We start from the raw sequence: 25,115 nt of genomic DNA on the forward strand, positions 1-25,115 counted from the left end.
CTCCCATACAATAACTCTTCTCAAAAGGCAAGGAAAGGGGAGGTAATTTCCAGGGAGGTCTTGTGGGGTGACAGAATATATGGATTCCATTAACTGAAGACAGCTGTGGAGCCCATTAATTTGCCCTGGCAGCCTGAGGATGGCAGGGCCATGCTGGAGTTGGTTCAGCAGAGGGGCCACCAGCTGCAGGGCTCCCTGGGGAGTGCTGGGCTCCCAGGGTTACTGGGAGAGGCTGACAGTGCCCACTGGGCTGGCTGGGAGTGGTGCTTAGGCACAGAAAAATACCATCAGTGATGAGCTGAAATTCTCTTAACAAATGCCACAGGGAGGGCTGTGGCTTGCCCTTCACTGGAAGCTGATATTGCATTTATATCAGGTATAAATCATGTATATTGCATATATATATATATATATATATACCACTGGTGAGATATTGCATTTCCTTGGATGTGCTCCACAGTGGAGAGAAGGAAGAAGGCACACACTGCTGACTCAGCAGTGGCTGGTTTGCCACTGAGCCAGACACAGAACCACAGTGTCACCCATGGCTCAGGGAGCTCCAGGAGAATCCAGAGCCACAGTGTCACCCTTGGCTCAGGGAGCTCCAGGAGAATCCAGAGCCACAGTGTCACCCTTGGCTCAGGGAGCTCCAGGAGAATCCAGAGCCACAGTGTCACCCTTGGCTCAGGGAGCTGCAGGGGAATCCAGAGCCACAGTGTCACCCTTGGCTCAGGGAGCTGCAGGGGAATCCAGAGCCACAGTGTCACCCTTGGCTCAGGGAGCTCCAGGAGAATCCAGAGCCACAGTGTCACCCTTGGCTCAGGGAACTGCAGGGGAATCCAGAGCCACAGTGTCACCCTTGGCTCAGGGAGCTCCAGGAGAATCCAGAGCCACAGTGTCACCCTTGGCTCAGGGAGCTGCAGGGGAATCCAGAGCCACTGTGTCACCCATGGCTCAGGGAGCTCCAGGAGAATCCAGAGCCACAGTGTCACCCTTGGCTCAGGGAGCTGCAGGGGAATCCAGAGCCACAGTGTCACCCTTGGCTCAGGGAGCTGCAGGGGAATCCAGAGATTTGCAGGTCACTGTGACAGTGCCAACATTGCCCCTGGGTCATGTGGCATCCGTGCTCCTGCCACCTACAGAACTGTCCCAAATTTAGGGAAACTTTGTACTTTTGGGAAGTGCTTTCTTTCTTTCTTCTCCCCTGCTTTAAAAACTCCCTAAAGGACTACTGTAAAATATTATAGCTCTGCCACTTCACTCTTACAACTTTAAAAGGTGCCAAAGAAAGCAAGGTTTTTTTCCTTTACACTGCATTGTACCCTCTTCAAAAGTTTCTCCAATTAACTTGTACTGCTAATGACTGTCAAACAAACAATCTGGGAAGCAATAGAACACAACACTGGATTTTTTCCTGATTTGCCCTATTGCTTGTGAATGTGCCACGCTTAAGGCCATTGAATCAAGTGAGAAAAGATACAGAAGTATTTTATATTATTAAAATACCTGAATGCTGACAGACGGCAAAAAAATAACCGTGCATGTGTTTTGCAGTGATGAGAATCTATGTATCTTCTCCACACTGCTGTGCAAGGGGGCAGCTCTTACTTGGGTACAGCAAATGAGATACCAGCCCATCAGCTCTAGGAGGGGTGGAAAAAACTGCTCCCTGGCAATGAAAATACATCATTTTAAGGGCTTAATTTATTTCCTTTATTCAGTGATATTAGTTCTGGGTGCTTTCCTGCAGCATATCAGGTCTCTACAAACCCCAGTATCACTATGGCTAATCTATAATAACATAACTATCTGCAGTTCATTCCATCTCCTGCACCAAGCCATGAAACTCAATTACCAAGTGAGAAAAAAATGGAAAAGCCAAAACAATGATGTAGAGCAGGTGTCAGTGGAGCTGCCACAGTTATTGCTGTGTGAAGCTGAAACACTTCAGAAATTGGGAGCACCTGGAGCAGCCCATGCCCAGCCCAGCCCAGGACAGTGGCATTCACACAGAATTTATCGAGGTAGAGGCCCCAAGTCCAACCTGCCTTTCCCCCACCCCTTATTTTACCTTAAATAATGTTGTTGATGTAATACAACATTTACACATTGAGGTTTTTTCTCTCTCAAAATAAGCATTCTTCTCTACTCTGTTTTAAAATGTCAGTGCATCAGAATTCATTACAGAACCAAACAAATCGAATATAACACATGCATTTAATAGAGAAATAAACTGCAGCAAGAAAGGGGTTTCAGTATTTAATGGCATGAATAATGAATTAAAAATTAAGTTTAAATTATGTTGAAGGTCATAGAAAAAGCCTCAAAGAAAGATAGTTAAACAGACATTAAAAGGAAGATTTAAATAGGTGATCTTTTAGTATTCTAGCAAAAACACTCTGTCTCTCACTCTTTATTTAAATTAAAATACCACTCAGTGACTGACCTTTTTAACATGGCCTAAGGGAGCAGGGTATGATCTTGTTAGAAAAGAAGTGATATTAAAAGAGCAATACTATTAAAAAGCAGAAGATGATGGAACCCACAGATTAAAATTTGTTTGCTCTGGGAAGATTAACTTTTATGAAAAGTCCTTCCTGCTACCAGCAGAGACAACTACTGTTGTTACCATTTTGGTAACTAGTTTATGGACTGAGTTAATAAAGACTGTCCTTAAAAACCAACCACAAAGCTAAACCCCAGCTTTGCTGACATTTCAGCAGAAGTGTCCCTTCTTTTCAGCATCTCCCTTGGCAGCCAGCTGTGGCAGAGATGGACTTCTCTGAATCTGCTCCTGAACATTCCTTAAGCGGTGTCCTTCACCTTAACTCCCCAACTTCCAGATTTGTGTCAAGAGGGGTCACAGATCCTGCCCAAGAACTGCAGGACAGGACTCTGGCCTTCTGAGAAGTTGACAGGAAGGTTTCTGAGACTGTAAGATTGTGGTGACACCCTGCAGATCCCAACCTTGTCGTGAGGAAACCCAGAGACAGCTCTTTAACAACCCTCACCTCACTTGGATCTCTGCTACTCCAAGTCAACCTCCAAAATCCCTGCTCCCCTCACTTTAAATGGAGTGTCTCTAGAGATGGAAATGCAGACATCGCAATGATGAATGCCCAATCTCCACCAAGAACTGAACAGCTAAAACAATTCACTGATCCATCCTTTCAACAACTTCCAACGTGGGCTGTGTCCTCACACCTCTGCACAGCAGAGAGCCCTGGGCAGGGGCTGAGCCCCTTTTCACCAGTTTGGCACCAACAAGGAGAGAGAGCACTGAACTGGTGCCACTCTTCCATCCCCACACCATGGCACAGGCACTGGGCTGTCTCATAATTAAACACTGCCATTTGAAAGTTTTACACTTCACCGCACAGAAACTCAGAAATGTGCTCTGTCCCTGAATTTCCATGTGGGTTTTAATGGATTAAAGCATCACTGTCATGACTTGGAAGAAATTCACATAAATTAGATGGCTGGCAAAACCTTGGGGAGGTTGTGTCCTTGACTTCACTGAACTTGTCTGGTGTATCAATTAGTACATTGCTAATTAAATATAAACCACTAGAAGAATAAACTGCATTCAATGAAGCAACCAAAACCTGATGTCACAAATTAGGTGTTGTTAAAAGGAACACTTCAAATAAAGGTGTCCAGGAAATAAATGCTACTGTCTTCCTACAAGAAACCTGGGTAAAAATCCCCCCAAATTACTAAACAGGCAAAGATTTAAAATCTGAGAAGCTGCAGCTTCTTTACTTTCTTTGGGTCCCAGTATTGAAACATTGCCAAAAAGGCAGAACCACGTATGTGTCTATAGGATATTCTACAATGTTTGGAGCAAGAGAGATCCTGTTTGATCCTGTTGTCTTCTTATGATACTAAATTTGCTGAACATGCTCAAAGATGACAGCTCCTATACTAAAAAAGAGAATAAACTGGAAGCCCTCCAGTTCTTTTGCTGCAGAGACTGAAATGAGCACCACTGAAACCAGGCATAACCTTCTGAAATCACATTTGTGTTCATTCATTTCAGCCTCCTCATGAGGTAAAAACCACAAAAGTCACCAGCCAGGCCAAAAAGTGTGGATCATTCCCTTGGTATGCAGTAGATGCACTGTAAATATTTTCTTCAGTTTAATTCGTGGCTGGAAAGGGATTAAAGCAAAACAGTTCTGAGAACTAAAATTAAGTCAGTGCTGAGGATTGGATGGATTTCTAAAAACAAGCACTTCTATGAATTTATACATATTGTCTGATTTTTTTCCCCACCTTTACTGAAATATCAGAAAAAATCAGTGATGAGAAACATACAAATATAACCTTTTCAGATCTCATCCTGGTTTATTAGAGAAATTGGTCTAGGAAAACAAAATAAAACAATAACCAATAAACCCAACCAACAACAACAACAACAACAACAACAACAACAAAAAAACAAAAAGAAAACAAAACAAAAAGAAAAATAACAAACCATTTGTACTTATCTATCCTTAAAGCAGATCAAGGTAATTTTAACTGTTCTAACCTTGGCTCTTTGCAAAGAATTTCTGGGGTTTTGCTATACAGAATGGAGATGATGAAACTTTTTCTAACAATTTCTTTGATATTCACTAATACCAAAAACCTTCTGTCCTATAGCCCTTTAAAATCTCTACATGCAGAAGCAAGTGGAACAAGAGAAAACCATCACAAAATGAGATAATCAATTTCTGGTTTGGAAGATTCAGAAAACAGACACAAGATTTTTAAAAAATCAGAATCTATTTTACTCAAATTATGTTTAATCACTTTATTTTCAGATTACCATGGAATCTTCACCAAAATTGTGTCTCCTTCAGTAATTTTTCATAATTTTTTTTTAAAAATACTGTCCAGGATTAGCTAAAGATATTATCAAATCCATGGTGATGTGGGGCTCTCTTGATTTTGAGTCCAAAGTCTGAAACATTGCTGGTTTGCTAAAAATTATGTTTCTATTCAGTTGTATTTGTAGCTAAAACCAACTTTTTGAATTTTGAATTTAAATGCTAATATTGTGTCTTCCTGACAAATAAAGCATGGAAAAGCCTTCACTGACAAGAAAGCCAAAGCTGTTCCCCAATTATTTGAACAGCACTTCCCTCTGGCTATGTTGGAGATGCTCCCAGAGATCTTAAAAATCAAATGTTTCACAAATTAATTCCCGAGAAGGAGGTGCAGGGGTGGGCAGGAAGAATCAGCATTGAGTACAAGTCAGTTTAATTTGCAGGTATCTGAGAGGACATTATAACAATGACATGAATAAGGATAACAAAATGCTAACGAAAAAGCACTGTCAGTAATGATACATTCAGATAAATGGCAAACGTACTTGCATGAACTCTATCATTACTGCTTCAATCACAGTCATACTTAAACTTTGGGGAGCTAATTTCATTTATAAATTCTGCTGCTGCACATCAATTATCAGCAGCATTACTAACAGTGAGGCTCAGAACTGCTGTGCCAGGGTGACTGATTGTCTGGCATTAGCTCTGATAAGAGAAGGGTTGCAAACCACTTTAAATGTCAAAAACCTGCAACAATAATGGGCATAAGCACCAGTTATATTCCTCTAACTTCCCTGCCTCCCTGGCAATTCATTATTCTGTCTTCCCATTGCTAACATCCTCTAACTAAAAAATATAAATGCCAAAGAGCTCTGATCTTCCTTACAGAGAATTTCCAGAGTCCTTATTGTGAAAAAATTATACGATTCAAAACCAGACTTAATTCCCTGAGGAAAATATTTGTCTGTTTCAAGATCAGCAACAAAATTTTGATTTCAGGGCATTAAAATCAATCCTTTCAACACAGTGATTCGGTTAAAAAAAATAAAAAAAATCAGCATCAGCCTTTCTAGAGAAATTTCCCAGTGTGGCTGCAGTAAAGGGGGCAGAAGGTTAGGAAGACTTACCCAGAGGTGCTGTGAGCATGGCTGTGCCACTCCATCACACGGAGCCCTGCCCAAAGCCCAGCAGGGGCTGCAGGAGCTGCCTGCTGGCCATGCAGCCTGAATGCCAACTGCCTGTGACATTGACTTGCTTCCAGCCTCTTGTAGTGCTGCTGCTATCAGTGTTCTATTTGTATAGTAGAATAACATGAAATATTGATTCTGGAGTGCTTATCACCCGGACCTGCTCAGAGCACTCTTCCCACCAAGTTCAGCGCTGTTTCTCACGCAGAGCCGAGTGTTTGTGCAGCAGCTGCTGCTCTCTCACAGCTCTGGGAGCTCCTGCCTTGAGACATCAGCAACACCTTTGCAAAATCTGGGAGCAGTGGGACAAGACACAAACGGTATTTTCTGAAATTGTGTGAGCTGCCCTTTCAATTAATTAAAATAATTTGACAGGATGATTTTAAAAGACAACATCTCGTCCATTCTGGCTTCAATCACTACTCTGAAATCTGTCCCAGGGCAGGATGATGACCAGCAAATTTCTAATTGCAAAATGAGCTACTAAATATTCCAGGCACATTGTTTTTTTTTTGTTTTTGTATTGTTTTGCATGAGATATTTTGGGCATTTTGTGCGTGCCAATATGACAGGAATAAAAGCAGGGGCTGCTGCCCATGGCATGTCTGTGCAGCCTGCCAGGGGCAGCTCCAGGGGCACGAGGGATGCACACCAGAGACTCCTGCAGCACAGCCACCAGACTCACCTGGCAAGGAAAAACACCTCCCTCTGCAAACCCAGCTGCCTACAGGAAACTTCTGGATGCCCTGTGGGTTTCTGCTGGCTGCATGATTGATTGGTATCAATTCCAGCTAAACCATCAAAATCAACAGGATTTATTCCCACCACCAGTCAAGGCATCTCCTTGCCCTCTGCTTTTACACCCATATTTAATGTACCCCAGCACTTTTATTCACTATTACCCTGTTTAAAGCAGTGATCATGCAGTCACAGCATTGGTGGTCATGCAGACAACAGCAGAATCCTGAGGGTGGGCTGCTCTCAGCTCTGGACCCCACAATGCCAAAGCAGATCAACTACACAGACATGGCACTCCTGAAAATTCAAATTGTTCATAATTCTTTCAGCAGGTTGAAAAATTCATCATGTTGGTGTACTAATAAAACTGACAAAATCAACAATTAACTCTCAAACTCACCTTCAAGAAGATAAAAAGTGTCACACTAAGAGAACTAAATAGGGCTAAATAGAAGTTGTGTGCTGCAGGTTTTTTCATTATAACCATTTCAATTTTGTTTTGGCTGAACCCTCAAAACCATGAAAAGTCACTCAATAACAAAAATTTCATTTCCAAACTGGCCATTTTTCCCCTCAGATTTAATGCAATAATCATGCATTTATTTAACATTTTATCCCATAATGGCTCAGGAGGTAAGATTATATTAACTTGCTAAGAAGAGGCACACATTCCAAACTAGATAAAGGCTCGTACTTCAAAGACCTGCAAAAACCTTTCAGATTCAGCTGGAAGATTCTACCACAGAAGTTTATCATGAGCTGAAAAACAGACAAAAAATAGCATTCTGCAAAACCTAAAAAGTAAATGAGAAAAAATTGTTTCATTTTAAATATTTAGTTGTTCATGGACTTGCACAAATACAAGCAGAATTTGTTTCATTGCAGTGACCATTTCTCTTTGATACCAAGTAAAAAAATTCAGCTCACATCCATACAACTGCACATAATAATTTACTGGATTATTATAGCTTTAGAGTTTGCTTCCCTAATGAAAATAAGCCTGCTACAAACATAGATAATCAGATGTATGAAGAACCACTGTGACTCTGATTAGCTGTGATCCATGAGTCATCTGCAGGAGCTGGAGTTTAGGCATTCTTTCCACCAAAAGACAGCACCAACCTCCCACTGAAACCAGCCCCCTGAAAAGCCCCAAATTTCCACAGAAAGGCCCACGAGGAGGGAGAAACTGGAACCATAATAATCCAGCTCCACACAACAGCTTGCTGATCGCCAAGAAAGAAAACCTGAATTCCTTCCAAACCTCAGCAGCAAAATGCAAACATTTCCCCCACACAAAAACACAAATAAATCAGTGTTAGTGCAACTGAGAGCAGCAGCACTGCCCACTCCTTGCAGCCCCAAGCAGCCTTGCCCAAGAACAAGGAGTTTAGGACACAGATGCTTTTTTTCCTTGCTTTCAATCCCACTATTTGACTATTCAGTTATTAGAAATTATCCATCTGCCCTTATTTCTCAGACCACTCCACAAATGCAGCTATGCACAGAGAGCTGCCAGGGTATTACAGGAACTTCTAGCTGGGCTCAGTGCTGTGTTTCTCTAGAGCAACAGGATTTTTTTTTTTTTTTGTAAGAGTATATTGATTATCTGTCAGGCACCATAGACAGATGGACAATATAAATAGCAAACACTTGTGTGATATCTTAAGATTTAGATTTTAATTCACTTTTGGGTGGTTTTTTTTTTTCCCTAGCATCACTTTTATAAAATCAGCACCTTGGAGAGATGAGTAATGGCAGTGAATTTGGATTTACAGCTATAATAGTCCTAACACTAAAGTAAAAGTAGAAGCTTCATTTCTTAGATTTTTCTCTTTAAAAATTTTCTTTCTGCATTCAGCCCTGCTGGTATTTTGGATTTTGGCTTGCCTAGCAAGCACAACTTTACTTCTACCTAGTGAACTTCTACTGAGTCCAGTTGAGAGGTACACAGGGGCAATAATTATAAAATAACCCAGCTTTGCCAACAGGTCGTAACTTCAGCAATGTTTTGTGAGGGTTTTCAAAGAGGAAGGAATATACCTATTTCTATTCCTTTTATCCTCTTGCTCCTTTATTTGCAGTTGAGCATCCCAGCGCTGCAGAAACCTCTTCCATGCAGGAACTGATGAGACCAATATTTAATTTGAGTGCCTTGATCTACACGAATCCCAAACCAGCAGTGACCAGTGCTCAGTCAGAGGCTGTGACTTTGTGGAGTTCACAAACTTTTCATCTCTGACACCCATCAGGAGGAGCTGTGAGCCCTGTGAAGACATGAAGAGTTCACTGGCCCTGCCCCATCCCTCTGGCCAGCTGCTAATTCCATCCTAAGGAATTCCATCCAGGCACTGGATCAGACAGTGAGAGGTTTGTCTACATGTGCCTGCCTGCAAACACTCCAACTGGAACAGCTTGGCATAGGAGTGAGCCCCAGCAATCTGCATCCAGAGCTAACATTTAATATGTGCTACCTCCTCTCATACAGCACGTGCTACAAGTGTCACCATTAACCATCTATCTGCTGTACTTCTTTTCCCATCTGAAATAAACATTGACAAGTTCCTTTTTAAAAAAATGCATGACAGCAAATATATATTAAACACCTTAAAATGGGTCTGAAACAGTGTATTACAGCTTGAGGCTGTCACTGCAAGCTCCCTTCTCACATTCCATTTTTGCTCTGCTTCCTCTGCAGCCCAAGATGAGCACAGAGAGCTTCCTTCAGTGCTTGGCAATAACAGTCTTCCCCTTCCCCAAGATCAGGGGGGATAAACTGCTAATAAAAATAGTTCTCTCTTCCCCTTAGGATTTACCTTTTCTTGAATTTCATCTGTGCTATATCCCTGGTTTGGCTTTAGCTACTGTGAGCTTGTTTCCCCCACTTCCATCCCTTCAAATACACCATGACCAAAATGACTAATGAAGTGTTTGCTACATGTTAAGCAGAAAAATCAGGTACTTTAAAAAGCAAAACCTGACAGGGAGGGTCAGGAAGGTTAATTGTATTAAAGCTGGTGTCCTGGAGTGGCTCATGGGAATGATGCATGACCTAAAATTCCTCCTGGACCTTGGGAGGTGCAGGGGATGCTCCAGGTGCTGCTCCAAACTGGAACACCAATATCCCTGTGCTTTGATGACTTGACACAAACTCTCAAGATCCACACTGGTGAAGACAATATCCAAAAACTAAAGCCATGGATAAAAACCTTAAAAAGAGCCAGCACAAATAAAGAGAAACTGGCTGACACTGATCACAACCTTCTACAGGAAATTTGGTCTGTGTGGATGTGTAATTGAACATGTATCTTGATTAATCCTACAATTAATTTCCACTGTCAAAATTATTATAAAAATTGAATGACTACACTATGGAATTTGCTTAATGCTTAAGAGAAAAAAGGTTGACCGGAACAAGGAGTGAAAAACACTACTGTGGTATTGCTGAATGTACAAATAGTTTTTTTTTTCACTATGCAAACATTTAAACATTAGTGTCCAGCAAATTACATAAGTACTTGGAAAGTAAAGCACTTCACAGATACGCTCAGGACATTTGCTGTTCTTGCACATGAATAAAGCAGAAATGGACTAAAACTAATGGGAGTGTTTTTGCAACTCCAAGAGAGGGAAAGAGAGCAAAATCTTAATATCATAAAAATACAATGATGGCTGCACTCAGATCTCAGAGTTTTAGGTAAAACAATGCCAAGTATTTTCAAAACTTTAAAAGGTGTTTCATAAAAATCCATTTCAAAGAAGTTGTTTAACCTTGAACAGTCAGCTAATGATCCAGCCCACCCCAGCCCCAGCAGCAGTGAATAAACAGATCTCAGCAGAGCAAAGCAAACCCAGACAGGAGAGATGAGTGCCAGTGAACCAGCCCCAGCACATTTCAGTGAGCAGGGAAACCAGCAATGAACCCACTGAGTGGAGTGTGCAAGAAATAATTTCTCCAGACTCTTGATGCAAACAGGTTTTGGTTCAAGATTTTCCTCCCCTTCATATTTCTTGTCCTTTGACAAACAGCGAGGAACTGGACTATCTGATACACTTGATATGTCATTGCTGTTTTTAAAATGGCTTCAATACTGCTCAAGTCTTCAGTAATGCTTTGTAATCTGTCTAAATTCAGAAAATAGAGATGATGAGAATGAAAATGTAGCACAGTGCCCTTCAGATCCTCTGCCATTTGCAATCTGAAGTATGTAATTAATGCCAGGGCATCTAGGGAACAATAAATGCAGAATGTGCAGAGCCTAAGGTGCATTATCTTTTGTAAGTACAATGAAATACCTGACATTTCATATTGATCTTCACCATAATATAAGAACTATTTTAAACAATAAGTAAAATGAAAGCAGCCACCTACATTCATTTAATACTAGAATTAAGTAAATATAAGCCTGCTATCACAGGGAGGCACAGACTTGGCTCACTGCATGGGTATAGTGTTTCTTTAAAATTCATTTATGTTCAGATATGATTGATCCCTCAGAATTCAAGACTGGGATTAACACTCCTTTCATGCCTGGCACCATGTTCTGCTCTGCCCTGTGACAGACCAGCGATACAAGGAGGAAAATGGGAAAAATCCTAATGCTCATCTCAAATTCTGGGTGTGGTTGGGGGCACCAGCAGAGAAAATACACGAAGGCATTAGAGAGCATCCAGAGAAGACCACAGGATGGGGAGGGGACTGGAGAGGCAGCCAGGAGGAGCAGCTGGGGGCTCTTGGTCTGCTCAGCCTGGAAGAGCCTGAGCAGGGATCTCACTGTGCCTTCAACATCCCCATGGGGCAGTGGAGGGGCAGCTCCAATCTCTGCTTCCTGTGACAGGAATGGTACCAGGGAACAGCTGGAGCTGTGCCAGGGAAGGGCCAGACTGGATTTTGGGAAAGGTTCTTCCCCAGAGGGTGCTGGCACTGCCCAGGCTCCCCAGGGAATGGGCACAGCCCTGAGGCTGCCAGAGCTCCAAGAGAGTTTGGACAGTGCTCAGGCACAGGGTGGGGTTGTTGGGGTGTCTGTGCAGGGCCAGGGGCTGGCAGGGGGTGACGCTGTGGGTCCCTGCCAGCTCAGGACATTTTGATTCCCAGGGCAGAACCTGTGCCCAGCAGCAGCCCTGGCTGCAGTGCCACCCCAGCTGTGCCAAACCCTGAGCCCAGGGTGGCCTGGGGCTGCTGTGACTGCTCAGAGCAGCACTGCCTGCTGGACCCATCACAGACAGACAGACAGACAGACAGGCAGGAGATCAGCTCTGGCAAACAGCCCTGCCTGCCAGCTGTGGCCCTGCTCACAGCTCTGGCCCTGGCAGGGACACCAGGGCTGGTGGCCACCAATAGCTGGACAGGGACTGGCCAGGGCCAGGGGAAAGATGAAATACAAACCCCACACTCACACAATGATGTATTTGTACTTGAAATACCAACCACACACCCAGCAGCAAGCAAAGAGCAACCTGCACTGGGTTTGGCACCATGCTGCCAAAGCATCCCCCACCCAGGCATGTCTATGGCAATAAACCTACTGAGAAGAGCAGAAAAATGCTAGGCTGGAAAAAAAGCCTTCCCTTCCTGAAGACCCAGCTGTGAGGATTGCCATCCCAGCAATTCAGAGCACACAAAGGAAGGATGGTCCTCAGGGAGCTTCTGGTACACAAGCAAACACTCCAAGCAGAGTGAAAAAGTTGTCTAGAGCAGCAGGTGCATCTCAGTGAGCTGAGCACTGAGGAAACCATCAGCTGGCACTGCAGCAGGCACCTCCCCACATGGAACAGGGTGAGCAATGCATCACCCTGCTATTTGTGGCCTACCACTCCATTACTGCTTCTCTATAAAATTACATTGCTGATAAAATTTTATGTGTCAAACATTTTTGTGATTACAGACCAAAAGTCAAAATTTGCATTTAAATAGATGTATTAAAAACTCAGCAGCACAGGTAGAAGAGGGAAATGCTGTTTTAAGGAAATTTAAATAGGGAGCATGAGCACAGAAGGGATTTTTCTTCTTAAATGATTTGAACAATTTTGGTTTTATTACTGTTCTTGGGTCCAATTCAAAGTCAAGATTGGAACCATAGTATCCTGTACCCCTGGACTCATCTCAGGCTGAGCTCGAGAAAATAAGTCTCTTTTCATCTTCCCACTGGGAATGACCCCATTTGTTGTAAATAAAGAATTTTTTTGTTCACACTCCAAGCCCACACTTTCCACCAGCTCGCAGCCCAAGCCATATTATCCTCCTCTGCTCTCAAGCTCTTCCCTCAGTTTTCTTTGCATCAGCCACCACAGGCTCAGCTGCAGCCATGGCATTTCTGCCCAGCCACTTCTGAGAGGATTTCACAGGATATTCTACACTGGAAGGAACCACAGGGATTTCTGAGTCCAGCTCTTCAGTGCATCAGCCATTCACAGCCCAAATCCATGACCTTGGTGATATCAGCACTGTGCTCTCACCAGCTGAGCTGGTGAATTTTCAGTGTGCAACCTAAAAAGTCACGAGAAATTCTCCCATACAAATGCCTGACATCAACTCCCCCCTCAGACTTAAACATATTTTATTGTGCCCCTTTTCATTCTATAAAGGATTTCTGATGTTAAAGAAACTTTTTTCTGACCTCTCCCTAGAATCTTTTCTTTCTTCACATTACACACTTTTTATTTTCTGTGAGTTGTCAAGATTTAACTTTAACCCTTGCCTCAAAACCTGATTTTGTACTTTCAAAGGGCACCTAAATCTTGGCAATGGAATGCCTGTGCCCTTTATAGCCCAGCTGGGATCACCAACACATGTTCTTGAGATAAAAACCATATAAATCAATGCTGTGCAGTGCTTTTTTACCATTTTTTTTTCCTTCCCTGACAGGCTTTCCAATATGATAGTGATACAACATGAATGCCATTATTGTTAATGGAAGGAGTTACATTTAACTGTTGTCACTTTTAGCTCTGCCATGAGTCTGTGCCTTCCTAAACATGCTGGTTTAGAAAGAAATTGCTACAGAATCAAATCAGCTCTTGAAAACACGGATGTAAGTACAGCACAAAAACATCATAACTAAATTACCATTTTAGGTGTGTGTTTGCTGTCTTCTTCAGACGTTCTGTTCTTTCCTACAGAATAATTCTTTAACACAGGGAAAATCTGTCTGCGAACAGAAATTTCAAGCATAAGCAGAGATTAATCATGAGAGGATTTCCTGAAAAATTAATAGCAAAACTTTTCTTCTTCCCAGGCAATCCCTAAATTTCTTCAAGGAACCTTTTTCAGGGAATTTAGAAATACAGTCAGAAGCATAAAGAACATCACACAAGCAAGTGTATTTTCCTCTATTGACTCATTCTGGCCTTGCAGACAACTATTACTGGCAGCAAAGTTCTCTCATTCTCCCTCCACAGCACAGAGCTGTTACCAGAGCATTCCCAGGGGCATGAGGTAAAATCTGTGTCCAGGACATTGGGAACATCAGTGCTGCTCAGGAATCACAGCAGTGCTTCCCTGCCAGGGGTGGCTCTCACACAACCAAGAGAAAACTCAAAAGTGGAGGATTAAATTCTCTATAGCAACATTTCCCCCAGCTGCCTGTCAGAGTCACTGTATTCCTCATTTTCATTAAGCACATTTCAGGAAAATCTCTGCCCATTTTTATGTAACACATATAATAGGGCCATTTTATAGAATATAGTGAGGTATTTCATTATAATTTACAATACAGCACTCAGGAATGGGCAGGGTGATTTTTAGCTGGCAGATGTTGCCTGGCACTCACAGATTGCTGCCTGCTCTCCTTTTTCCTTGCAGCCCCCAAGCAGCAGCAGTGGGATGTGAGTGGCAGGTGTGAAATCCCAGCTCAGGTGTGAAATCCCAGCTCAGGTGAAGCCCAGTCCCAGCAGGGCTGAGGTCCAGGGCAGCCCAGCCTGGTGGGACCAAGCCCAGCAGCAGGGACAGAGGGGCTGCACCAACACCCCTGTGCCTCTCACTCTGCCAACTCCCCTTCCTAAATTGATTTCATAACATATTCAATCTTCACAACTGTTTTCTGTCCCTCTTTGCTCCATTTTTTCCAGGGGTTTGCCTGCTTTTTTTTTTTTTTTTTTTTTTTTTTTTTTTTTTTTTTTTTTTTGCCAGCTGTTGCACACAAGGCACTGCTTTTATTAAATTGTCCATTAAAAACCTCATTTTGTAGGATTTCTCCACAAAGATATCTAAATATCTGACTTCTCTCAATGTTAATGGGATTGAGGCACTACAATAAAATCATGGATCTCTGCTGTAATTTTAATATATATATAAATGAAAACTTGGGGTTTTATTTTACCCTCACAGGATATATAATTTAAAAGTCATTTAGAGTTTGAGATTTTCTAATGGACGTAAATTTACAAAGTCCACAGAAAATTTAATATCTCTTCAGTGAGCCTTGCAAAGATTTTTTTGAAGTTTCCTTTTTCTTGACCATCTAAAATATCCTTTTCTACTTTGTTTTAATACTGTTTCCAAAAGCAATTGATTTAGTGTGTGGCTATATCTTTGTCTGAATATACATCAATAAAATATAACTATTCTTATTCAAGAAACCAGACAGAAAAAAGCTGTTCATTTATATCATCCATCAGCCTTCCCATTCCCATGTGGCATTCTTTACTTATTCCCTTGTCTATCTGTGTGGGTTTTTTGCAACACACATAAATAATAAATATAAAAATACTTAGGCACATATCTACACTTTGGCATGAGGCATTGAAAAAGTCAACACTTGATCTCTGTACCTAATATTCTTTGTGTGCAGAAGAACAAATTGCAGTTTTTGGGTTGTGACCCACAGCAGCTTCCCTGTGGGAGATGGTCTCAGAGCACTCAGCTGCCACTGGACACTCCCCACCCAGCCAGGACAGTCTGAGTGCACTGACAGCCTCTGTCCCACTGCAGCTTGGGCTGGAAAATCCTAATCTGGCCCTGGAAGTCTGGTACTACCAAATTTTCCAAAGAATTCTGTTGGCTGTGGCAGAGCTCCCTGACCCAGGTGCACCCACAGCCTCAGAGCCCTCCCTGTGCTCTGGTGGGAAATCCTTTCCCTCCTGTCCCCACTGGCATCACTGTACCATGGGTTGTTAACACAACTCTTTTGGAAAGAGATTTAACTTCCTAAAAAATACACCTTTTGTTTGTTCTGCCCTGTTTAATGTATTTTTTAAGCACACATCTGAAGGCAGCTGGGGGGTGTCACACCTGCTGAAGGTTCCTGCATCCCACCCATCCCCTCCCCAGCCTGTGACTGACACTGGGAACAGGAAACAGCAGGGGAACAAGGAGTGGTGGCAGAAATCCCTCCAACCAGAGGGATAGTGCAGAATTCCTGTCCTTCCTGCTGAAAGGCACAGGAAGAACCTGCACTAACATCCATGGAAACCAAAGGAGTCAGGATCACCTTTAGCAATGATGGCAAGAACATAACAACCTCAGCATCTCCTTGGGGCAGAGGTTTCCTCCTTCCCTCTGTGAACAGCAAAAATTGTTGAACAAATAATGCCAACCCAGACCCCTCAAGAGCAGACCAGGGTTCAGACCTGAAGTGTTTCACATGCACTGTCCTGGAATAATTCTCTTTCACAGAGCATCTGTAGATTGATCTGGCCTACAAAAATCCTGTGCTGGTGCCTTGAACAAATAATGAGGTTTTCTTGGTATCACATCCCCTGAACTCAAGTTTTCCTGCTCCTTCCCTCCCCAGCTCTCCTGCTGTCCCCTCCTCTGGAGAGCAGGGCATTAGTATTCACTAACTGTGTCATAGGCAAGGTTTAATCTCCCAGCAATTACCAAAAGCAGAGTTTGATTAAATCTACAGTATGATAAATATTGCAGGGGTGTCACAGGTGTTTGTGGCTCAGTTTTCATCCAGGTGCCTCCTGCCTGTGTCCCTGCAAGGGCAGCTCCAGAGGCAGCACCGGGGACAGAGGGACAGACAGACAGACTGCTGGGACATGCTCTGGGACTGCTGCCACGGGCTCAGAGCCACCAGGGCACCTGCCAGAGCTCCTGATCCAACTGAGGCTGCTTTAGCACGGGTTACAACCCTAAATTCCCACTGATTTTAAATGCAAGCCTACCCAGGCACTGAAGGAGCTCAGGAACACGTGCAATCTGGATGGAAAACTGACTGCACATTGTGTCATTTGTTACAGCTGTGAATGCTGCAGGCCCTAGGAGGAACATTTGGCTCTAGTCACCATCCTGATGGGGAAGAACTGCTGCAGACCAGTGCTGGAAATGCAAGAGAAAACAGCCAGAGCAGAGCTCCACAGAAACACACTGCTGCCTCTCACTTGTCAGAAAAATCTGATGCCAAGGGGGTCACATCCCACACTGCAATATTTACAGTTAGTTTTAATTATCCATTTCATAATTGGGTTTGTTTCAGCAGGTGCTTTAAATCTGGGATTAAGTCACAAATTGTTCTGTCTCAAACTTTTACCACCACATAAAATTACAATAAAAAGGCACAAGTCCTCCTTGTAGCTGCTGTAAAAGGTGTGACACTCCAAGAGAAATCCTTGCCAACACAAACTAATTTTCCAGGGCCTGAAGAAGACAATTGAGCTATTAGATGCACATTCTGCAGTAAGAGCAGGCAGCACACTCCTGAGATGTTTCTGAGCATGCCACTCTACCAGCCCCTGTGCAAAGGAAGATTTTCTGTGCTGGGCAAAAGGGCTCCTCCCTGCTGGGTGACCTAACAGCTCAGACACCAATTTCCCCAGCAATGAGAGCACAGAAACTGCATTCCTCTGCTCATTGTTTGAATTCACTACTTCTGGTGACCAGGAGTAGCATTCAGCATGACAAATAATTTAATGAACTACTAATTCAGAGTTGACCTTCACTGAAAGTACTGTTTAATTACCCAGTGTTTCTGAAGTCAGGCAGAAGAATGTTAAAGCATTTCTGAACAGGTGCAGGAGGCACACGTTAATTTTAATAGCAAAGGTCAGAACATAGGTATTTCTGCACTTTCTCCTGGCATCTCTCCTGTCAGAGAATTACTTAGGTATGTTTAGGAAGACAAGGAGAAAAAAAAAATTCATGTTCTTTCAGCTTAGCAAAGTCTTGTCTCCTATCTCTTTTTACCCTTTTTATTTTTAAAGACTCGATGATGAAAGAAAAAATACATTATCTTGCAAACTGAAGTGGTAAGATTAGATTAGTTCCTACATAGCTAAGAAATACTTGTAGCATGTGTTCTCATACTAGTGTGTAGAAAACTTCAAAGCAGAATAAAGACATATTTTCATATAAAACTGAAAAAAGCACCACAACAAAAACACTCCACTCGTTGAGGAGGAAAAAGCACTCAGCAAATTAACCCATGCTTGACAACCAACACTGTAAAAATTCATTGTCTGAAAGCAAGATCAATTTCTTCTTCAGTCTGTGGACATGAGATATGAACCAATAACTTTGCAGAGAAATAAAGATTTCTTGGCCTTTCTAGCTTTATCTTATCAGACTCCAGAAGTGGGCTTCATGTTAGAGACTACTTTTTTAAAAAAAATCATATTGCCTGAGGAAGTGTGAAAACAGCCTCAAGAAGAAATCAGCTCTGACAATATCGAGCTTATTCTCTCTCTCTCTCTTTTTGTTTCATCTTTCAGGCTTTGATGCCTTTCTCACAAGGAGCATTAAAAGTTGCCAACCCTAGTGAGAACATGAAGAATGTACCAGAAACAGCTCCTTACCACCATGTTTTCCTAAGGTTCCAAATTGCATCTCTTCCTTCAAATGACACTTCTTTTGTATAGAAGGCAGGCAGTGGGAGGAGGTGATCAGATTTTCAAGCTTAATAAAAGTGCTGCAACTGTAAAGTTCATTTTCTGGTTAAAAAATGTAGTTGGGGATTTATTCTCAAGGCCAGTGAGGTTGGTAGTTGCAGGGGAACTTGGGCTTGTTAGGGTGTGCTGGAGCTGGCTCTGCTAATTTTGTTTTTTAAGGTTTTTTTAAACCAGAAATTAGCTAGGAAGTGCCAACACTTTATGGAGCATCCCTTAAGAACAGACTGAGCACCCCTATAATCACTTCTGCAAAAATAAATAAAATCAAAGGGGTTTTTCACTCTTCTTCTGTCCAAAATAGCACACACCAACTTTTATTACCTGCAGCCTATATTCAGAGCAATAGTTACCCAGGAAATGCTAAAATAGCTCATCTGCCCCTCAGCTTTACACACTGGAGTCTGGTTCCACATAACAACATCCCATCCTCAGTGACAGAACAGCTCCTCATTAAGAGTGAAGTGCTATTTTTTAACACAAGGGAAAAAAAAATCACTAAAAAGCAGTAAAGAGTATCAGAGTGATCCTAGAGGATATCAGCTAGATAAGGTATGTTAAACTCATTGAAAATCACTTTGTATTATTTAACTGCCTGTCCCTACCACACTGAGTAAATCCAGCTAGATGCCAGGCTGGAGGGAAATTTCATGCCTTTTTGTCACAAAAAGGCTTCTGGCACCAGAACAAACACTGATGCCAAAGAAACAAACCACTTGTCTCATGAAGTGTCTCGAAGAAAGCTCTCCCTGTGGCTGGCCTGGGCACGAGAATCCTTCTGGCACTCTGCTTTTGAAACCTTGGCTATCATGCACTGGCTGCTGGAAATAGATTGTTGATTTTAAAAGCAAACTTAAGTTGATATCAGCATTGCCAATCAATTTTCTAGTCCATGACTGGCTGTGTAAAATCAAGATTTCAAGGTCTTTTTTTTTTTTTTTTTTAAGCAGAAAAAAGGAGGAGTGGGGAGGAGGATGCAGCAGCTCTTTCCTGGCTTTCCTGATGCTGTGTGGGATCCCAGGGCAGTGCTTTGATAGAGGAGTTACCCAGGAGGCAGGGCTGCCCTCCCCAGTGCTCTCCTCTCCTCCCAAGTGCTGGTCACAGTGCTCCCACAGTTGCCCAGTTCATCACAGCAGGGCCAGCTGATGCAAACAAAACTAATTCCACAAAACCCAATTCATTTCCAGTCAGAGAAGCTGCCTGATCCAACCAACAGTAAAAACAATATTTAAAAAAAAAAAAAAGTATATTCTTGTCTATTCCAAGATTTTATTACCAAGAGAATTATTTAAGCTCCTGTAGAACATACTGGGATATTCTGGATGCTTTAGATCAATGAAGAATATTTTTGTTGAAGCTGTGATGTTACTGCTCTGAAACAACCAAAGGCTCAACAATTTCAAAGATCCTTTTGAGGGTTTGCTTTTTTGGGTTTTTTTGTTTTGGTTTTTTTTTTTTTTTTTTTGGTGTGCAGGCATTCAGCTATTAGCAAGAACATCATTTTGATTCAAGTCATCCTTAGGTCATGGCAATTAATAAGCACATTCTGTTCTACAATACTAAAATTGCCAAAAATCCCCATATTTCAATAAATCAGATGACTATAAATCATGTTTTACTGAAACAAACATGAGATAATGGGAAAAATAATTGACCACACTCTCTCCTAAGCAGGCCTAGATTATTAGTGGTTATGTTAAATATAGAAATTCACATCCAAGCCACTAATACATGCTTAAAATGCATCAATAATTGAGTAATTCTTAAGTTCAACCTGGGAAATCACCTTTTACAGATAATGTATAGCACAGCACTGTTAGACCATAAGCCATCAAGTGTGAAAAAGATGGAAATATGGCCAAGGCTGCCTTTTGTGCACATCAGCATAACTCAGCATGTTTCAGAGCCCACACTGCCCAGGCAGCTCTGAGGGTCCCTGCAGCACTGCAGCCTCTGCTTGCAAAGCTCTGCCCTCCCCTTTGCAGGGTGTGATCCTGCAGAAACTGGTGGCATCAGCAGTATGGAAATGCTACACCCTGGCACAAAACCCAGCCATACCTCGAATCCAGGAGCAGGCAGTGTTTTGTGACACCTGAATTTGCACTGAGTAACTGTGGGCTAAAGGAAAATAGGAGGAGGAAAAGCACTCTGTGTGTCTCACATGTAGAGGCACTAATAGCTCACTCCCACCATGGTGCCTGGGCTCCTATAGTTTTATCATTAAAGATTTTGGTCAGTCAACTGTGGTGGTAATTATCACATAAATTAACTGAGAGATGGGAGAACCAGAATCTAAGACCACCAAAAAAAAAATAAAATAAAATCCCATCTCCAGCAACAAAGTACAGGACTTCATTTTCCAGTAATATTTTCAAACCTAACACCAACGATGACCCAAGTTTTTTTTCTGGAATATTGCTTAGGTTACAGAAAGAAAGTCTATTAGTGAGTGCATTTACCCCCTGGTATCCAGCTTTTATCTGCTGACCTGTCAGAGTAAAACAATTTTGAAGATGTATTTTCAGATACAGGTGATTAGCACAGCAAGGAAAGCAGCAGAGTGAAAATTCTTTTTCAGAGAAGTGTTGCTGCCAAGCAGTGTAGGTAGAAAGAAGCAAAAGCAAAGAATAAATCAGTTTGGATACACTGGGCTACAGTGATCACATTGTTTTGGGTTGTGGGGATTTTTTGTTTGCAGTTGGTTGGGTTCTTTTAGATAAGGTTATTCTGTTTTAAAATAGTTCATATCCTGCTCAGTTCTGCATGGGAATGTTATCTTTTCAATACCTTCAGCTGACAATGCAAATTTCTAAGAGAATCCTAAACCTTGTCTTTAGACAAGTGTATAAATAAGGGCACCTTGAGATTTCACTGCTCCATTCCATCGCTCCCAGACAGGTTCAAATTTTATTTCTGCTGCCCTTGATAAAGTAGGGCTAATTCATTTTTTTACTTTTTTAAGATCTCCAGCAGAGAAAACCTCTCCCTGGCACTAAATGATGTTTGCTATTAGGAGGTTTGTCATGCATTTGTTGTCTGGTTTAGGATATTTTCTGTTCATTTAAATGCCAAGTTCATCCTTCACACAAGGAAAAGAAAAATTCCCTAACTGTTGTGGCACAGATGTTATCTACAAGTATCAACACACAGGAGCCTGAAATGCTTGGAGATCACAGTGGGCAGTTGCTGATATAAATGAAAGGGCATGACTCTTAGCTAATTTAATTATGTCAATCACTGCTCCCTGTAAAGTAATATTCTCTCCTCTCCTTTTCCCTTCTTGCATCTCTGCTGCAGTGTTTAATGATGCTGCAGGAAGAGGCTGAGACCTGAAGAAGTTACATGAACCTCTAACACTGGTAATGTTGCTTAATTAACCCTGGGGCTGCTGAGGATGGGCAGGACTCTGGACTCGAGCAGGGACACCTAGAACTGCCCAGGACAGTGTCCAGCCAGCTCTGGCACAGCCCCAAGAGGCCAGAACTTGCCCAGGTAACCAGCCCTGAGTGCTCAGCAGCCTCACAGTGGGGAATGTGTCCTGAGCAGAGGGAACCCCCAGTGCCAGCCTGTGCCCTGTGTGCCCAGTGCCCCTTGCTCTGTGTCCAGGCACTGCTGAAAGCTCCTGGCACCCTGTCCCAGCTACTCAGGCACACAGGGCAGGATCCCCCTGAGCTTCCCCCTTTCCAGGGTAAGCAGTGCCACTTCACCCTGGCACTGGGGAGGCCAGCCTGGCCCCAGAGCCCCAGTGCTGAGCAGGCAGGAGAACCCAGTCAATGTGCCAGCCCAGCACTCCATTCAGCTTCCCTGCCACCAAGGCACACTGCTGGCTCTTTTCACATGCTAATAGAAACCTCTGCTTTTACTTTTTCAGTAATATCATTGATTTCTTTTCACTGCATTTGTGGTCCCTCCTTGAGTCCACCATCCTCAGCTGCATTTTCCTATTAGTTTTACAGAAGACTCCATCCCACAGTGGGAGGGTGGGCAGCCCCTGGCACAGGGTGCCCAGAGAAGCTGTTCCTGCCCCTGGCAGTGCCCAAGGCCAGGCTGGACAGGGCTTGGAGCAGCCTGGGACAGTGGAAGGTGTCCCTGCCATGGCAGAGGTGGGAGCTCTTAGTCTCTTCCAAGCCAAACACTCCTGTGATTCTACAATTTCTATAAATCATTACTCTAGTAACACAACCAGAGTTCATTTAAAGCCTATTCTCCCCTGCAAGTGACTGCTTCCTCACCACCCTCCCTGAACACTGGACAGTCACAGAGGGAGTTCTGCAGCCACTGAAAGTTTTGGGATCTGTGGGGGGGGCCCTCTTCTATTTTTACATGCAAGCCTTCCATACTGCTGCTGAATTTAAGGGTTAATAAACAACAAAACATAGGTTTGGAAGTCATAAAATGAAAATAATTTGTCACTGTCCCCATATATCATCACAGAATGATGATACTTGGAGATGTCATATTTCAGAATTCTATGTAACAAGAAAACTGACTAATTGCTAATCCTGCTGTTCCTCTTCCAGGCCATGGAATTCTTAAATATCTTCCAAATGACACAAACATATAACACATTTTTCTTTTTGGCTTTGCTTCTTTCATGCCCACAGCATCACAGAGATATTCCCTGACAAAAACACTGGATGAGCCAAAGATATTGGGCGGGATGTGAAATAAACCCAAGGCATTTGGGAAAACTTGGCAGGCAAAGAAAACACCCCACAAAACCCCACATGTAAATCTGACCTCCAAAACTTTTAAAAGCAGCAGCAGGCAAAGAGCTGAGATTGGCAAATTAATCCAAGTTTGAATCTAACTTCCCATTTTCAATTAGCAGCTTTTCTAAGGTTGCTTTCCGTTCTCAGTCTCCTGTCAACAGCCCTGTGCCAGACTGGGAGGTGGGAGAAGTCAGGGACAGAGATTTTTCTCTTCTACACACATCAACAAGGGCTTGTGAACAACATGCAGAGGTTACAATGATTGTTTCACAGGCTGCTGCAATGATATCATGTCATTAACTAAACAAAGAAAAACATGAAATTAAAAAATAAATAAAAAAAAACAAAACAGAAAAACCTGCAAAGGAAAATTCTGTCTCAAGACACATTTTAGCTACTGCAAGCTTAGTCCAGTGCCTTGCTGATGGGTTTGTTGCAGGCTCCCTTCACATGAACAATGTCATTAACAGACCAGGACCAGGGATAATCAAGAAAATGATATCACAGAAAGTACTGAAATCCCCAGGGAAAATCAGTGTCTGTGTCTGGATGGAGGCTCTTTCTAGACTGTGTTTGATGACATCCCACACCCCCCATGCAGGGGAAGTGTGTGTGACTCCCAAAAGACTGATTCTTCAAACTGTAGATCTGCAAGAATAACCCCCCAAGAACCAGGATTTACTGAGGACTTGCACAAATCTCCGTGTGGTGCCTATTTATTCCCTACTGGCTCCAATCACTATGACTCAAATAAAAATATTTTTTTGTACTAAAGGATAGAGGAATCACTTTAAATATGAAATGTGTTTTATAGGCTCATTGTGTGCAGGGCATTTGCACACTGAGACTCTCGAGTAGCACTTTAGAGAGAGTTCTCAGACAGCTGATGTACTTTACCCTGGAGTACTTCTACCATTGGTTTGATATATTTGTTTATGCATTTTATAAAAACTCTTAGTTCAATAAATGCTGCAAGATCAAATAGCATGCTTTTGAATTATGCAAAATTCTATTATACATATTGTAAATAAACTCCATGAAACATTAATCAACTTCAGAATGCTTTCATAAGGACTCTGTGCAGTGCTTTCTCTTTGGTGTATTTAGAGCATTACAATTTTGTTGTAGGTTAAACTTTTCCAGAAAGGAAACTACTTTGGTATCAAGACACATGCAAGTCTCTCAACTGAAATACCATTTAATGTATCTTTATGCCAAAGCATGAGCAAAGTAAAGCCACTGAAATGAGAAATGAAGTGCAAATCACCAGATCATAAACACCTCAGTATGTTTAACACTATTGAATTGTTAACACTAGACCTGACAAAGTTCTGATGTTATTGGCATTTTTTAATTCTTTGATGTCACTGCAACAGAAACTCTCTCCTGGCTCAACAACTGATCCTGTGGCCTCATTAAAAACAAACAAAATCTGTAGTCTGTGAGCACCTGTTGGCAACTAAAGGTGGAGAGCACAGGGCTCTTCTGCTTGAAACACATTTAGCACTTTGCATATTAAAATGTTTTCTAGGGCTTTCTAAATGAATTTCAGAAAGACCAGAAAATTCAGTTTTAAAAATCCTTAGGTAATAACCCAAGAAGCATGGGAAAGTCAATGAACTCACACCACATAAATCCTGTGCTATAAATAAAATTCAGAATGAATTCCAATGGGTGGTAAAGACTCACAGGAGATGATTTTGAACTGACAATTATCATGAGAGTTATGTCACTGAGAAAAAACCTTCAGACAAACTGCAGGAAGCTTTGTTTCTGTTTGGGGCTTTTTTTTTGTCTCTTTTTGAACACTCAGAGCAAAGGACTCCCCTTTACCCCTGCTC

The 25,115-nt window shown here is 42.3% G+C and overlaps 1 protein-coding gene across 24 annotated transcripts in view; it reads right to left on the reverse strand.

Moving 5' to 3' along the window:
• RBFOX1 (RNA binding fox-1 homolog 1) overlaps window positions 1–25,115 on the reverse strand; it is a 1,017,140-nt gene that overhangs the window by 581,634 nt on the left and 410,391 nt on the right. The window contains exon 1 of one of the 24 annotated variants that reach the window (XM_079320749.1): window positions 5,942–6,204. The exons of 20 other annotated variants lie outside the window; for them this stretch is intronic. In XM_079320749.1, coding sequence (XP_079176875.1) covers window positions 5,942–6,127 — 186 coding nt within the window. In that variant the 5' untranslated portion in view covers window positions 6,128–6,204. Of the gene's footprint in view, window positions 1–5,941; window positions 6,205–25,115 lie in introns of those variants that run through there. 3 more of the 24 variants (XM_079320740.1, XM_079320778.1, XM_079320776.1) reach the window with 3 other exon arrangements.

The sequence above is a fragment of the Erithacus rubecula genome (assembly GCF_903797595.1).
Source record: "Erithacus rubecula genome assembly, chromosome: 17".
In the NCBI taxonomy this organism is placed as follows: Eukaryota; Metazoa; Chordata; class Aves; order Passeriformes; family Muscicapidae; genus Erithacus; species Erithacus rubecula.